General features: G+C 44.3%; 1 protein-coding gene across 1 annotated transcript in view; it reads right to left on the bottom strand.

Annotated features, from left to right (window-relative positions):
* The window catches only part of LOC114634017, a 50,390-nt gene that overhangs the window by 26,088 nt on the left and 8,036 nt on the right, over nt 1-16,266 (bottom strand). Inside the window, exons 2-4 of the mRNA XM_028782641.1 lie at nt 7,303-7,371; nt 5,301-5,439; nt 3,433-3,533 (exon numbers count right to left, since the gene is read on the bottom strand). Coding sequence (XP_028638474.1) covers nt 3,433-3,533; nt 5,301-5,439; nt 7,303-7,371 — 309 coding nt within the window. The remainder of the gene's footprint in view (nt 1-3,432; nt 3,534-5,300; nt 5,440-7,302; nt 7,372-16,266) is intronic.

Here is a 16,266-nt window from a genome sequence, read left to right as displayed (position 1 = left end):
TGTAGTCCTAACTGATACAGCTACAGTGTAGTCCTAACTGATACAGCTACAGTGTAGTCCTAACTGATACAGCTACAGTGTAGTCCTAACTGATACAGCTACAGTGTAGCTCCTCCAGCTAATGCTTAGGGAGCATCACAGACAACAGAGTGGACAGATTGTAAGAGCCAGAGGCCCGGGATATCTGCTGCAAGATTGTGTCTTCTATTGGCAGGGAAATCTCAGCAATATGGTCACCTCACTAAATGATGACATCACCAGCTGACATGCCAACATGAAGATGACGTCACCATTTGACATGCCAACCTGAATGGGGAAAATCTCACATGCCCCCCACCCCGAGCTATAGTAATTGATAGGTGCTGAGACAGGTGTAGTAGTTCACCACATTGTGTGTTCATTTTTCTAGTGGTTTCTGTTTTATATCTAAGTTATTGCACACTTTGAGTTAACGAGGCGTTAAGAGACCCTTCCTGGCATAACAATATGCTCTGTGGGGAGAGGGGAGCATGCACACAACCACAGTGTCAAAGTCAGCCCGGCCAATGACCCCACCCCACCCCCTTTTTGAGACACAGTCTCATTACTGGCTGTCCGGGAACTCACAAAGATCTACCTGCCTCTGCCTTCCAAGTGCTGGGATTAAAGGCATGCACCAATTGTCAATAAACAAAAGAGAACTCCACCCATATTGATCTGAAATCCCTGACCTTCCCATGGATCCTTTTTCTGGTCTCTGAAGCTAGCCAGGGTAAAGAAAGAACCATGCAATGTATATATTGGACTTCTATATAAGCCACTTAGCTTCAGTGGCTATCACAGGATATCACAGGCTGGGTTGTTTAAATGGCAGAAATCCATTTTCTCGTAGTTCAAAAGGTGGAAGTCTAGATATCATGATGCCAGCACAGTAGGTCCTAGGGAGGGAGATTTCCCCACTATGTGCTCGCATGCAGATGATGGAGACAGCAAGCTCCACCAAGACGCCCCTCAAGAGGATACTCATGATAACGTCACAACCTCACCTAAACCAATCACCTCCCACACATCCACGTTGAGATTTCTACAAAGATGATAAAGACAGTGATTCTCTTCAGGTGTTGCCTGTTTTCTACCACTCATTGAGAAAACCACCTCTCCTGAACTCTAAGAGTTATTTTGTTTCAAAATTGCTAGACAGATCTGCGGTCTACAGTCACGGGCCAGTCTGACTTCTCCAGCAAATACAGTTGGTAAGTAAATTAAACCTCTGGCTGTAAATTAAACCTTCAGCCAAGTTCAGCCATCTGACAGACTGCCCCTCCCCAATATGGTCTGTGTGGCAAGCAGAAGATGAGGTGCTCCTGGCACTTGAGTGTGAAGCAGTCTTCCACAAGAGCATGGCTCAGCTCTGCTTAAAGCCTGGACAGGGTGAAAGAATGTGTCTAAGTGTGTTGGCTCCCTCTTGGGCTAAAATAGTGTTGCCATAGAGAAGTTCAAAACACAACACATTACGTTAATAAAGTTATTTGAGCTGAATGTAGTAGCATCCATCTACAATCCCGGCATTTGGAGCACTGAGACAGGATGATTGTGAGTTTGAGGTCAACCTATGTAGCAAGCCCCTATCTCAAAAAAAAAAAAAATCAAAGTTCACACAACATCTGTGGTTGAAAAACACATTCGAAGTAGCAATTCGGTCTTCATGCTTATCCTCTGAGCCATTGACACCAGGACCTTTGTATGTGGACCCCACTTATGAGGGCCTTGTTTATTTATTTATTTACTTATTTGTTTGTTTTGTTTTTTGAGACAGGGTTTTACTATGTAGCCTTGCCTGTCCTGGAACTCACTCTGTAGACTAGGCTGGCTTCAAACTCATAGATCTTCCTGTCTCCCAAGTGCTGGGATTCAAGGCCACACTGTGCAGCCGCCACTTGATTTTATAAAGACCTTTTAAACAGACATTGTTTCTGTACCTCTAGGAAGATATGATGGGGGGTGTGTGGGGGGGTTAGTACCCAAACCACCTATTAGGGAACGAGGTCAAAAGTCAAACTCAGATTTCTTCCCCTAGGACTAGGCTTCTCCATCACCACAAAATGCATATAAGTGAAAATTTAGCAAGTAAAATTGAAATACCATTGGCCAGTGCAGCCTGGACGTGTGTGCATGGTCCACACTGACTCCTGAGATCCTTCAGGCTTCAATATCTAAACTGTGGCCCTGAGGCTCCTTAGCATGGTATCAGTTAGCTGGAGGGAATGAAGATACACAGAGTGGCAGGTAGGGTGGGGACTGGAGGCTTGTGGTGGACCAGATCACCAGCCCCATGTCCTGCAGCAAAACTGAGCACTAGACAGAGGCAAAGCCGAGCATCTCACTAAGGCGGCAGCTGAATGCAGCTCCGCTAAGCAGCCAGCACTCCACAGAACAGAGCCTTCCCTCATCAAAAAACAAGTAAGAGGCATGTGTGTGTATGTGTTTGTTTGTATATGTATGTATGTATGTATGTACGTATGTATGTGTATGTACGAACTTGTGTGTGTGTGTGTGCACGAACGTGTGCCCATGGAGGCCAGAAGGTGTCAGATCTCCTGAAGTAGGAATACAGGCAGTTGTAATCTGCCAGATATGGGTGCTGGGGACTGAACTAGTGGCCTCCTGGAAAAGCAGCAAGCTCTCTTAACCACTGAATGGTTTCTCCATCCCCAACAAGGTTTCCTGAATTGCTTGTACTATGGTTTTATGGAATAAAAAAATGGAATAATTTTCCTTCCAAACAGTTGCTTCCAGTTGGCGGCCATTGTGGATTGACTACAACATATCCCTCACAGACTCTCATGGTCCTCACTCCCTGGCTGCCGGCATTACTGGAGAGACTGTGGATCATCTGAGAAAGTAATGCCTGGCTATTGGCAGTATGTTCCCCAGAGAAGGGGCTCTGAAGATTTCCCCTCGGTTCAGTGATTTCAGCTTCCTGTTCAGCCATGATGGGAGCCGCCTCACCGCGTGCTCTCACAGCACGAGCGCCATGCTCTACCCACCATGGTGGACCAAGAGTCACAGTAAGTATGTATTCTGTTCCATTGTCTGATGTTTTGGTCATAGTGATGTAGAAGCAACTCACACTTATCTTGCTAACCTGTCCCCTTCCCTGAGTCATTTCAATTCCATGGGTTGTTTTCTCCCAAGATGCGCCAGGAAGGCAGGAATCAAGAATGTTTTTGTTGTATATTCTTCAAATGAAATTAGGCAGGTGATGTAAAAGTACTACTTTTCAACTAGTAAGAATTTTAAAATGCAGGTCACTCCGATTGCTTTCTTAAATGGTTATTTTACCGCTAACCAAATAAAAGAGCTGTAATGTAGTAGACATGAAACATCTTTCCCTTAATAGAGAGAAAACTTTGTATTGCAAAGTGCATTTTTCATGCTGGGAGGAACTCTTACCTGTGTCCCCTGGCACGCCCCACTGTCCTGATCAGTGCTAACCAGCATCCTGGTCTCCTTTCTCCGGGAAGCAGCTGGTGGCCGGGGCCTGGTATTCATCACTAGGGAGAGAGACTAGAGTGTTATCAACAACCAAATTTGTATAAATGTCCATTACCCTATATGCAGGAAAAGTGTGAATTTGTGTTGAGATGGGCTGCTTAAGTTTAAAATTTCAGCTCAGGGACTGAGCCGACTGTTCCCTTGGGCATAAAACTAGAAATTTGGAAGCTTCTCATCGATGTAAGGCATACTTTTGAATTTCAGCATTCATCTGTCTAAGCAGTATGTCTAAATGATAATAGATATTTTTTATTTATGGAGCTGGATGTGGCATCCTACACCTGAATCCCTGGTACCCAGGAAGCGTAGGAGGAGCTGCCAACAGAAAGAGCAGGAGTTTGACAGAAGCTTGATACACTAGTTCGAAGATCTTGTCTTTTAAAATGTTTGACATCACAGAGCAGGCCCTGCTGGTAGCAGACTGGAAGTCTGAGATCAGTCTGGGCAACCTAATAAGACTGCCTCAAAACTGTTATTGTTGTTGCGATTGCTTTTGTTTGGGTTTTGTTTCAAATAAAGAGCTGAGGATATAAGTGTTAGACTACTTGTCCAACATGCTTGTGGACCTGGGTCCAATTAAGATGCAATAAAAAAGATGCCATTGTAGTGTATGTGTGTGTGTGTGTGTGTGTGTGTTAGTGCCTGCAGGTGTGTACATGTGGGGGGCTCATGCATATATGTGTGTGTGTAGGTGTGCATGCATGCTTGTGTGTGCAATGGTGCGTGTGTACAAGTATACAGATTTGTGTGAAGGCCAGAGATTGTTATCAGGTCTGTCTCAATCACTCTCCACCTTTAAAAAAATAGGGTCTCTCACTGCCCAGGAGCTCACTAATTCAGCTAGGCTGGCCAGGCAGCGAGCCCTGTGGATCCTTGCTCTGTCTCCCTGATGTGGGGATATCATGCTCTGCTCCACACCTGGCTGTTACACGGATGCTAGGGATGGAACTGAGGACCTCATGCTTGTACAACAAGCACTTCATTGGCCGAGCAGACTTTCCCAGTCTCACACTGCTCTTTTTAAAATATAGACAATCCCTAAGGGCCAAGAGCAGCTTTGACAGCAGGCACACTTCTAAACTGACCTTGGAAATGACTCGTTTTATCTTCACACAAAGGTGTTTCCAACGAGGAAACCAGTTTGCGTACTCTAACTCCTGCAGACAGTTTAAACCCTTTGCCTAAGCTGCGTGGCTGTCTGTGTTCATCCAGAAAGACTGACAGCCTATGAGTTTCCCCAGAAGACTTCAGATCTGATGGCATACTGACAGAGAGCTCACTGTGAAAGCCCATGTACCAGCTGGGCCACCTTCTTGGAGCTGCCTTCAGGGCATGGCACCCACAGACCCAAGCTAAGAGTCCTTCCCTCCAACACTCTACCCATTTGTCACATACATGCATACTCAGTTCTTAGCAAGAGGCCAACAGTCAATAGTTATAGTAATGCATAGTAGTCACTCTAGTGTGAGAGACAGGCCCTGACAAGAACCAAGGGAAAAACTCTGTAATCCTTAGCAGGGACCCAGTTCCCAGAGGGGCCAACTCTGCAGAAAGAACATCACTGGTGCTCATTTTATTTAAAAAAAAAAAAAATATCCTTCATTGTGTTAATAAAATTATTAGAAATCAATACAGCTTTAAAATCTCTAACCACAGTCTGTTTTGAGAGCTCAACCCAGAAGAAAAACAGACCACCTGTTGCTTCCTAGAACTGCACGCTCAAAGGAACAAAAACCCCCAAGGAAGAGGAGAAGAAATATACAAACACTTAAATTTTATCTTCTGGAGCTTTTCTTTAGTCTCCACTCCAAGAGCTTCCTCCTGAACCAGTTTCCAGAAATCCTCGTAGTCGCTCGTGTTCTTCAGGATCCCGCGTTTGGTCAGCTCGTTTTGCAACCCTATAATCTTATTTCCAAAGAGAATGGGCATAGAGATAAACCCATAATACAGAACGACATTTTAAATGACAAATTGTAAGCCAGAAGCTGAGAGAAAACATTAATCGTGTTTCTGAACATCAGAGTGTAACTTCTGGGTAACCTCAGCTTACTCAGCTCAGGCAGACTGTCAAGAGGGACACAAGAATTAATACCATACACCACGCTTTTAAAGTTTTCTCTCCCTAAGTTCTGTGCATTCACTTACATTTCAACAATTAAAGGGACCAATCAGAAGGCAGGCAGCCAGAGTTCTTTTTTTTTTTTTTAATTTTTTTTAAGCTAATTAGTAGCAACCTGAAGTTAACACTAGCTTGGCTGAGAGGAGGGCTGGGCTGAAGACAACCAGAAGAGCTTCTAATATTTTCTGTGACCACCACCCTCTACCCTAATTGTCACATAGAAGCATTCTATTTGCTGTGCTTGCCAATTTAGCAGAAAGGAGGTCTTGGGATTCTTCGTCTGTCCACTATATTTGAAATATAATTCTGCTTTGTAGATACACGGACCCATCTCTAGGACCACTCTTAGGTGAGTCTCAGACACATCGCGGAACAGCTGCCTCCAACACTGTGCTGGGGAGAAGCCTCCCATGAGCCCGGGGACTTAGAACTTGAGGGAAGCCAGTTTGTGAAAAGGCAAATGCACCCATTTACTTTTCTAAGCGGCTTTTATAAGCAACCAAGGCCATAGCTGTTCGATGGAAAGGCCATTCCAAAGTCACTTTCTCTGCAGAGATTAACCCCTGGACTTCTTGGGCAGCCTCGGGTAAGGGAATCTCTTCTGGAAGCTGGCAGACACAGAGCTTAGCTGGAGTTCAGGACTATTATGAAATATAATGCGGCGGCGAGGGGTTCCCTGGTGGGCCCATGCCAAGGTATGCCCCTGAGAAGTTATGCGGGCAACAGATCTGGGATAAAGGGGCCTTATTGGGGGAAGGGAGAGGAATGACGACCTGAGAAGACGTAGAAGCAATGAGCAGGCCTGGAGGACACAGAGATAGAGGCACAAAGAAGGTGAGGAAGGGCGCTCAGAGGACAGAAGAAAGGGAGAAACAGAACAGAAAGGGCTGGCGTGGCGGGTAGTCCTTTTATACAAAGCGCAGACCGGCGCACCTGGCACCAGGCAAACGTTGGTGTAAGTCACTGCTAGGTCCCTGAGAGGAGCCTAGTGGAATCGTCTATAAGCTAACAATGCACCTAGAACGACAGACCATTGAGTTTGATCTGATCTGTGGGCGGAGGGGAGGGGGCGCTGAGCACACTCTCTTGCAAAACAAAGTGGCCTGAGATTTAACAAATCCAAGAGAAAAATAAAAATCGGCCATGCACTGCCCTCTAGCTACCGGGTTGGTTGGCGTTCATTCGTTTGTTTTTGGATGATCAAAGCGCAGCTTACATTCCACAGACACCACTCGAACCTCGTCTAATTTTTGATGCAGAAATGGGAGGAAGGTTAAGCTGGTTTTCTGTGGTGACTATGGACTACCTCAGATTCAGGCTGTGGCTTTCTAAAGGAAGAACTCTTACCCCCTCTGCAGGACACGTGATTAAAGGACCAGGGCTGGAGGTCGGAGGATGGGGGTGGGTGTCCCTGCCTACTCAAGCTGAAAGCTAGGCCCGGAGGCTCACCGGTGTGTAGAGCTTGGTAAGAGGTGTTGGGTCTCCCTCCCCTCTGCCTGTTAGGCAGGTGATTGGCGGTTGTCTCCGGTGGAGGGATTTGTGACAAATGCCTGCCTGACCCAGCAGGGAACAGGTTCCCCTTTCCTGAGCCTTTGGGATGCGCAGTGTGCTCTTGCTCACAAGAGTTCGTGCCCAGGGTCCTGTCTTACCAGGTAGGTGTTGGACCGGGGAGGGAACCCGGTTGAGGCCTTGGGCGGGGATACTGGCCAAGCTTCGGACTGCAAACAAGCAAAGAAAGGTGGTGAGCAAGGCGAGCGGTGGCCAGGAACAAAGCCTCAGGCAAAAGAGAAGTAAACAAGCAACCACAGGAAGCCATTAAGCAGAGTGGGCGCTAATGAGTGCGCGGCGGGGCCCTGCGCACCCGCCCCGCCAAAACCACCGGGGACTGCCTCGCCGGGCAATTTGGAGCCCAGAGCCCTGCTGGCAGGCTATAAACCTGTTTGTAGTCTCCATCGGTTCCCCCTTCAAGTTTGTGTCGTTAGGGGTGAGGAGGAAAGACCATTGGATGCTGTGATCTCTTCTCAGGACCTGCAGTTGCAGGGGGCAGATGGGCTTCCAACTCCAAGGTAAAGGACTGCCTGCCTACCCATCCCCCACCTCCAACACACCCTTTGCTGGCCACGGTGGGAGACCAGGGGTGTCAAGTCCAGAGTCTTTTGAAACGTTTTCTCCTTTTAAAAGAAGTTATTTGAGTTCCCTAACGTTCCGCAGAGTTTCCGCCAAGTTGTAAACCATGCTTCCAAATTGCTTAAAGGAGCAGAGGCTTGTCTAAGATACTTCAAAATGCTTACCGCTGGGCTGGATTTCTTCCACGGCAGGGGTGGGTCCCAGCCTCTTGCAGACGCTGTAGGGGCGGCCCTACTTCTAGCGCACATTCCGAGCATCCTCAGGGATGCAGGTCTTCGGACCTTCTTGTCCTTACAGCAGCGACACCCAGCGGCCATGCTTTGCGCCTGCCATTCCAGGTCCTGGGTACCCAGAACCTTAGACAGCCTCACAGCCTCACAGGTCCTTCTCAAGGACGGATTCCCCAAACCACACACACACACACACACACACACACACACACACAGAGAGAGAGAGAGAGAGAGAGAGAGAGAGAGAGAGAGAGGTTTAGGAATTCCCAGCCTTTAAAGCCCTCGCATCTGAGGTGGTTGAGGAAGTGTGTGGGAAAACCAGCTGAGGAGAAGTTTCAGGAGGGCTCTAGATGTATGTGCAGATGTTCTCTTAGAATCGCCTAAAACTTGTTTTCGATCCTTTATGGGAAGATAGAGTTGTATCACATAAGTAGATCGCCGTAAACACCTTAGTCATATTTAAAGAGCCACAGGAAATCACTTTAAATGACCCCAGTAGGAACTATGGTAAAGAGTGCATATCATCTGGGGTCCCTGAGTCAGCCTGGGCACACATGCCTTGCTGGGGTCCGAGTGTGTGCACACAAATGTCCACACACGTCTTCGCTTTCATTTCTGTCAATTCATTTTGCTCAACGAAAATAAATTCAAATTTTTTTTATTTGTAAATTTCATGTGCCATGCACTGAACATTAGAACAGCATATTACCAGTTTGTAATGCAATTCCTGACACATTAATTTTAATTGAACTAGCAGGAATTTAATACAGGACACACATACATGCACATACACACACACACACACACACACACAGAGTTCTGAATCTACAACTTCTCAATATATTGGATTCGATGCCTTCTTCAGCCTTCAGCCCCTACTGTAGCTAGGAGACACAGTTCCTAGTAATTTTACTTAACATATCATAGTACAGATGTGTAGTTTGTAATAATGCAAAGTGCACAGGAATCTTAAAACATCAGATTTCCCTACCTCACCCCCAATGCAAATTTACAGTGAAAATACGTGGTCCACTTCCATTGACTATTACATGTGACCAGGTAAGGAACAGAAGAATAACCACCATCCAAGAGAAGGCTGTGTACCCCTTCCCCTTTCCTCCTCTCCTTTGGATATATAGCTTTGACAGGTTCCCTTCTCGTTTGTTGTGAGAGCTCTCTCAGAACAATGCAGGGCATCCAGAGACTCTTCCTTACACAAACCTCAGGTCTCCTGGGAGATTCTCCTTTGTTGTTTGAAGACTAACTCAGTCTCCCAGAATTCTCCACATCAAAAGAAGTGTTCAGTAGCTTGGTGGTTTGTTGGCTTATATCTATCTGTAACCAGAATTTTCAAAGCCTCTATACCACACCCCTTAATTCATTTCCAGGGCTCACACCTGAAAAGGAAGATAAATCCATCCACAGGAAGATGAAAATTCAATTACCGTGTGAAATTTCAGCTCTTACCTGTTATAATTGTTGGTATCTATATGCTATATTTTTATAAAGTAAATTCTGCAATGCAAACTTTGCCTTTTTCAGGATATATATATATATATATATATATATATATATATATGCGCTGAGGGGTGTGTTTGTTTGTTTGTTTTCTAGAAAAGGTTTTCCTGTGTACCTCTAGCTATCCTAGAACTCTCTCTGAATATCAGGCGGGCCTCAAACTCAGAAACTACCCTGCCTATGCCTCCCAAGTGCTGGGATTAAAGGTTTGTACCACAACTGCAGAGCTGACTCTTTGAATATTTTAAGAAAATATTTCCCATAGAAACATAGAACGAAATCTATAAATACAAAAAAAAAAAATTTAAATCTTTTTTATGCTGGGGTAAATTGTAAAAAAAAAAAAAAAAAAACTTGGAAGAACTTAGAAGAGTCGGCTCTGGCACTGGCAAGAAACATAGGAAGGCAGAGGACCGGAGAGATGTTCAGCTACAAAGAGACTAGGAGGGTTTCTTCGTGCCTTCAGAGACCTCTGGTTCCCTGACCCCACCACGGGCAGCTCGCAACCTGTTACTCCAGCTCTGAGAAACCTGATCCCCTCTTCTGGCCTCCAAGGGCAGCCATACATGCACATGCTCATACATGAATACATATAAAATCTTCTCAAAAGCTAGAAGTCAGGAGAGCAATTCTGTGACGTTGGGTAGATAGACTCTCTAGCCTGCCCATAAGGCAGGCGTCTATGGTGAGACTGACAATGTTACTGTTTAACTGGAACTCGGATCCCAAACTGGAACTTCATCTAAGATTAGAGGTGAAGATTTCTTTCCAATGTAAAGACAGCTACACCGGCTGTGGTCTGTGGTCTTGTGGGATGATAAGCTGATTTACATTATTGGCAAACATGATTCAGCCTTTTTTTGGTAGGGTAGTTTGTTTTAATTCATCAAACACACTTTATGCTGCCCGTACACTCATAGAGTTATGGCATTCACTAGAAGGTGGCCTACCCAACCCGGGCCACACTCTTTGTCTTGGTTAGGGTTTTACTGCTGTGAACAGACACCATGACCAAGGCAACTCTTATAAGAACAACATTTAACTGGGGCTGTCTTACAGGTTCAGAGGTTCAGTCCATTATCATTAAGGCGGGAGCATGGCAGCATCCAGGCAGGCATGGTGCAGGAGGAGCTGAGAGTTCCACTTCTTGTTCTTAAGGTGGCTAAGAGAAGACTGGCTTCCAGGCAGCTAGGACGAGGGTCTTAAAGCCTATGCCCACAGTGACACACTTCCTCCTACAAGGCCACACCTACTCCAACAAAGCCACACCTCCAAATTGTGCCACTCCTTGGGCCAAGCACATTCAAATGAACCACACCCTTAAAACTGACTCTCTCTCTCCAAGCAAAGGTCACCTGCCAATAGCCCTTAGCTAGGGGTGAGAGGGGCTGCATGTCACACACACACACACACACACACACACCAATGCTGTAATTTTGTTTGGCCCAAGTCCCGAGTCTTGTGCACAGTGTCAACTGCTGTGGATTCATATGTGCAGCTGCCCTACTGTGTCCAAAATGTATTGTTTCCTTGTAATCATCCACCACTGATGGCTCCTATAATCCTCCTGCCCTCTCTTAAGGATTGTGATGGAGGTATCCCATCCAGAGTTAAGCTTTGCAGAATTTCTTATTCTCTGCACATTGGTCAGGAGTGGGTGGCTGTTAATTGATTGCCATCTACAGCTGGTAAAAGCTTCTCTTGGGATAGATGACCAATCCACTAATCTATGGATGTAATAATATGTCAGTAGGAATCAGCTAAATACTATGTCTCTGGGGCCCATGACCTGTCTAGCCACAGGTTCTTGGCTCCTATAATGGGGCCAGGTATGGGTTTGAATTGGTGGAGTAGCACTTAAATTCAATCAGAAAATGTTTGGTCATTCTCAGAACATTTGTGTGTCTATTGCACCAGCAGGCATGTCTAGCCAGGCCAGTCATTACCACAGCTCACAGCGTTCTCGGCTGGGTAAAGCTGATGACCACTTTCCTCCTCTGTTAGCGCACAGAGTACTCTCCAGCCCTATAAAAGCTACCTAGTAAGGATGAAGCTTCCGAGTTAGTGCCAGCATGATTTCTCCATGGTGATTTGTTTTTTTAAAGATATATTTTGGGGGCTGGAGAGATGGCTCAGTGGTTAAGAGCACTGACTGCTCTTCCAGAGGTCCTGAGTTCAAATCCCAGCAACCACATGGTGGCTCACAACCATCTGTAATGAGATTTGATGCCCTCTTCTGGTGTGTCTGAAGACAACGACAGTGTACTCATAAATAAAATAAATAAATCTTTAAAAAAAAAAAAAGATATATTTTTTTTGTATATTTGTCTGTATACTACATGTGCAGTCCCTGTGGATGTCAGAGAGGGTTGTCAGAACCCCTGGAACTGGAGTTAGAGATGGCTGTGAGTCACCATGTAGGTGCTGGGAATTGAACTTGGGACCACCAGAAGAGGAGAGTGTTCTTAACCACTGAGCCTCTTTCTGTGGTCTGTCATTCAACTATGTGGAGTCTTAACAATAAGGTCTTACTGTCAAGTTCTGGAGGATGACTGAGAACATCGGCTTGGCCTATAGTTTCTGGGTCCCAGAGCATCAGCCTGTCGTGTTTGTGGATTCTAGAACACTGGCCTGTAGGGTTTGTGGGTCTAGGACTTCAATGACCAACAACTCCAAAGGAGAGTCAGTCTTAACATCTAACTTATCCCCTTGGCAACTATTTTGTTGAATTGAATCTTTGCCATGCATTTTTTTAGATTTATTTATTTTACTTTGTGTTTATGAATGTTTTACCCACATGCATGCATATGTAGAGAGAATATCTGTGTGTTGCATGGATGCATAACCTGTCAATTAGAAAACCTATGGCTTAGGCAGGAAATAGAAGGTGGGACATCCGGGAGGAGAAAGAATTCTGGGATAGAGTCAGGCACAGCAAGATGTGAGATAGATACATGGTTGATTACCTGAGCACAGGTAACCAGTCACATAGCAGAATGTAGCTTAAAATAAGTGGCTTATCTTTAGTTAAGATCCACTCACAGTATAGCCTAGGATGTGGCCAAGGCATTTGTAAATATATTTTGAGCTTGAGTCTTGTTTCTGGGAGCATGGGGCTGGGAGAAAGAACCAGGCCTAAGTTCTACAAAATGATGCTCAACTCTGAGCAGTTAGAAATCAAGTTCACAGTCTAAAAAGTCAGAAAAGTGAGGCAGGACCAGAGGTCTGGTCTCTTAAAAAGAAGGAAGGGAGGGAGGGAGGAAGGAACAAATAAGGAAGGAAACAGATCAAAGCCTTCCAGAACATCCCAAGAGGAGCAGCTCGGAAGGAAGTTTCCTAGCCAAGGAGCAGGAACCTATAGAGAGATAGTACAGAAAGAAGGTGGCTTTTAAAAGAAGCTCCTGCTAAATTCAAAGGTGGAACACAGAAGTTGGGGTTTCTCCCAAGGGCAGAGCACAGCCGGGAGGAGGGGGAGGAACCAGACTCCTGTTTACACTCAGGCTGTTTATATTGCAGCCCATAAGGATGGCAAAACCGGTGGAGACTTCCAGGAGACCACAGCTGTGGGATAAGCCACTTCGGGTTCTCCCAAGCGTGGTGCAGCGAGTCGGCCCAATCCTGTCTTAAGAGAATTAACGCTTTGTGTTCATGGTGTGCAAAAATGCAGCCCTAGGTTGACTGTTGCGGGACAAAATCCCTCTTCCCATAAACAAAAGGACAGGGGTGTGGCCAGAGGCAGCACAGCTTCTGAGCTACAGCAGATGAGAGAGAGACAGAGACAGGCCGATCTCTGTGAGTTCAAGACCAACCTGGTCTACACAATACTGCTGATAGATACAGGCACTTGCAAACAACAGTCTAAAATTAGAAATGTCACATTTTTTTTCCTTAAGGATACTGTGTAGGTTTTTGCTTAATAATAAATAGAAATAAATGCACATCAATCTTAAATTTATATAAAGAGAAAGGAGAATATAGATGCATTTATCCACATAGATATTAATCTCCAGGGAAGGGAAATGGCAATTGATACAAATGCTTTCAAAGGTACATAGCTAATAAATAAATAAATCCAGGCCTTTGATCTCAATACTTGAGAGACAAGGCAGGGACAGATAGGTTCCTTGTAGGTTTGACGGCACCCTAATCTACAAAGTATATCCAAATCAGCCCAGGCTACACAGAGAAACCCTGTCTCAATAAATAATAGTAACAACAACAACAACAATAATAATAAATTTTAATTATTTTGTTTTAAATTATTAAAATGAAGTTGGTTGTAAGTTTTATGGTTGTGATGGTATTATAAATCCTCTATGAGAGAGGTCAAAATAGAACAGACTGACATACGAAGGAGGCTGCTGATTTAAATCCGTCCATACTCTTAGTGACTTTAGACTGCCAGACCAAGGGTATTCTGTGTTAGGACAGAAGCTCTGTATTTGTGTTAACAGAAAAGAAGAAAGTGCATATATGTTTTTAACATTTATTTGAGGTATTGTGCTTATATAATTCTTAAAGATGCAATATAAAGTTCTAGTGCTTTCGAAAGCTGCTCTTACAAACTGTAAGAGATGATAAAAATGCAAATCGTGAACTCTTAGGGATGGTTAAGAAATATAAATTAATAGTCATAGTCAAACTCGTGGTCATATCAGACACTAATTTAGTTAATAACAATGTAACGTTTGCAAGGTTATTCAGATAGTATATAATTAAGAATAAACAGTGTTTGACAATTCATAAATAATATAAATAGATAATTGTGTTAGACATCTGTGTGCAGCTTAGGATAGACCAGACCAAACAGGTCAGGGGGTTATTCAGGAGATGGGGCAAAGGTGGGGGGAGAGAAATAGAAGAGGAAGATGAAGGAAGAGGAGGGAGGTCAGTCTTAATACTGCCTGTCTTATATGGGTGATGACGTAGCCTCTCCCAGGTAAAGGTGAGGTAGCCAGGTGGATTCTGGGAGTGTATGGCGGTTGCCTTGGCAACAATGTAGGGGTCGCCTAGATGTGATGTCACTGGGTTCCAGCCTGATACCAACAAATTGGTTTTCAATAACCTCAGAGATCCACAGAATATGACATTTAAAATTATTTCATAATTACAAAATCTTTTAACTGAGTCAGATCTGCTCCTGGCAGCACCCCCAGCCCACTTCAAAGAAGATGATGAGAATCAGTGGCCTCCATTTGGAGTTGTTGAGGCAAGCTAGCAACTGGGCAAAGAAAATGCCCTAACTTCATCTACTGACAAAATGCTGTCCAGAAAGGACAAACAGACACAGGAAAGTCGACTGCCTAACTCTGCCAAGACAGAGTAAGCAAATCCTTCATAATTCCTGCTTTACAAAAGGTCTGTCGGCTGTTCTGGTCAGAGGGCTGAAGATAGATGCCCCAACATTATAGAGACTATTGGGCACTGTCCAGGCAGAGAGCTGTCTCTGTCATTTCTATTATTTTTGGAAGCTGTGTTCCAGCACTTTCTACATACTCAGATAATATTTATTCCTTCTCAGGTCTGTGATGAGGTTGGAGACTAGATAGTCATAGTCTAGTCATAACTAGATAAGCTTAAGTTGTTTAGGATTTAAAAAGATGCTTTTAGTTTAAGAAAGTATTTTTAAGTTAATAATACAAATTAGGATAGAAATTGATTTAGATGCAGAACTGTAAGTACACCAAGATAGGATAGATAATAGAAATTTTTCCTTAATTGCCAAGTACTATAGATTGGACATTATAAATGTATATCATACCTTATAGATTTCATAATTGTTTCATAATCATTATAATTGTATTCAATTTATATTTGAAAGAAAGGAAGCCTTTTATTGGACTAAAAAGGGTAGTTGTAGAGAGAATATCTTGTGTATTGTGTATGGACGCATCATCTGTCAATTAAAAAGCCTATGACTTAGGCAGGAAATAAAGGTGGGGCATCCTAAAGAGAGAAGGAATTCTGGGATAGAGCCAGTTGTGGGAAGACGTGAGGAGATGGGCACAGGATTACCTGAGCATAGTAGCCAGTCATGTTGTAGAATGAAGGTTAAAAATAAATCTTCAGTTGTGATCTAGTCAGGGCAGAGCCTAGCTATATGACCAAGGTATTTGTAAATATATTTTAAGTCGGAGTCTTATTTCTGGAAGCATGGGGCTAGGAGGAAGAACCAGGCCTAACTTCTACATGCATACGTACCATGTGTACATCTGCCGGATCTCCTGGAACTACTGTTATAGATGATTGTGAGCCACCATACAAATGCTGAGTATCAAACCCAAGTTCTTTGCAAGAGCAATAAGTGTTCTTACCCTCTAAGACATCTGTCTCTCCAGTCCTTGCCATGTTTAGTTTTTACTTCTGTGGGGACTGTTTTCAGCTCTGTGAGCAGTGACAATTAGAGATACTAAAATTGCGAAGTGTTTTCATGTGGCAGTCTGTTGTTTCTGCTTCCTTATCCCTGGGTTCTCTTACAGGTGCTGCCATGGGAGAGTGAAGCCCACGCCCTGCCGCCCAGGCTATACGGCTTAAAGTAGTCTGTCACTGTGATGGTAACAATGTATCTGGTGTTGTTTTTGTGAATGGAGAATATTCTTTGAGAATTTACTCAACAGTGTTTTACACCAGTATCAATTCAATTGTAAGAATTTAGCATGTTTTCACATTTACTGTTTTGTTTGTTTCTTTGCTTGCTTGCTTGCTTGCTTGCTTGCTTGCTTGCTTGCTTGCTTGCTT

The sequence above is a fragment of the Grammomys surdaster genome, unplaced genomic scaffold (genome assembly GCF_004785775.1).
Source record: "Grammomys surdaster isolate TR1022 unplaced genomic scaffold, NIH_TR_1.0 810, whole genome shotgun sequence".
In the NCBI taxonomy this organism is placed as follows: Eukaryota; Metazoa; Chordata; class Mammalia; order Rodentia; family Muridae; genus Grammomys; species Grammomys surdaster.
The sequence above is the reverse complement of the archived record's forward strand: the minus strand, read 5'-3'. Positions and strand labels throughout refer to the sequence as shown.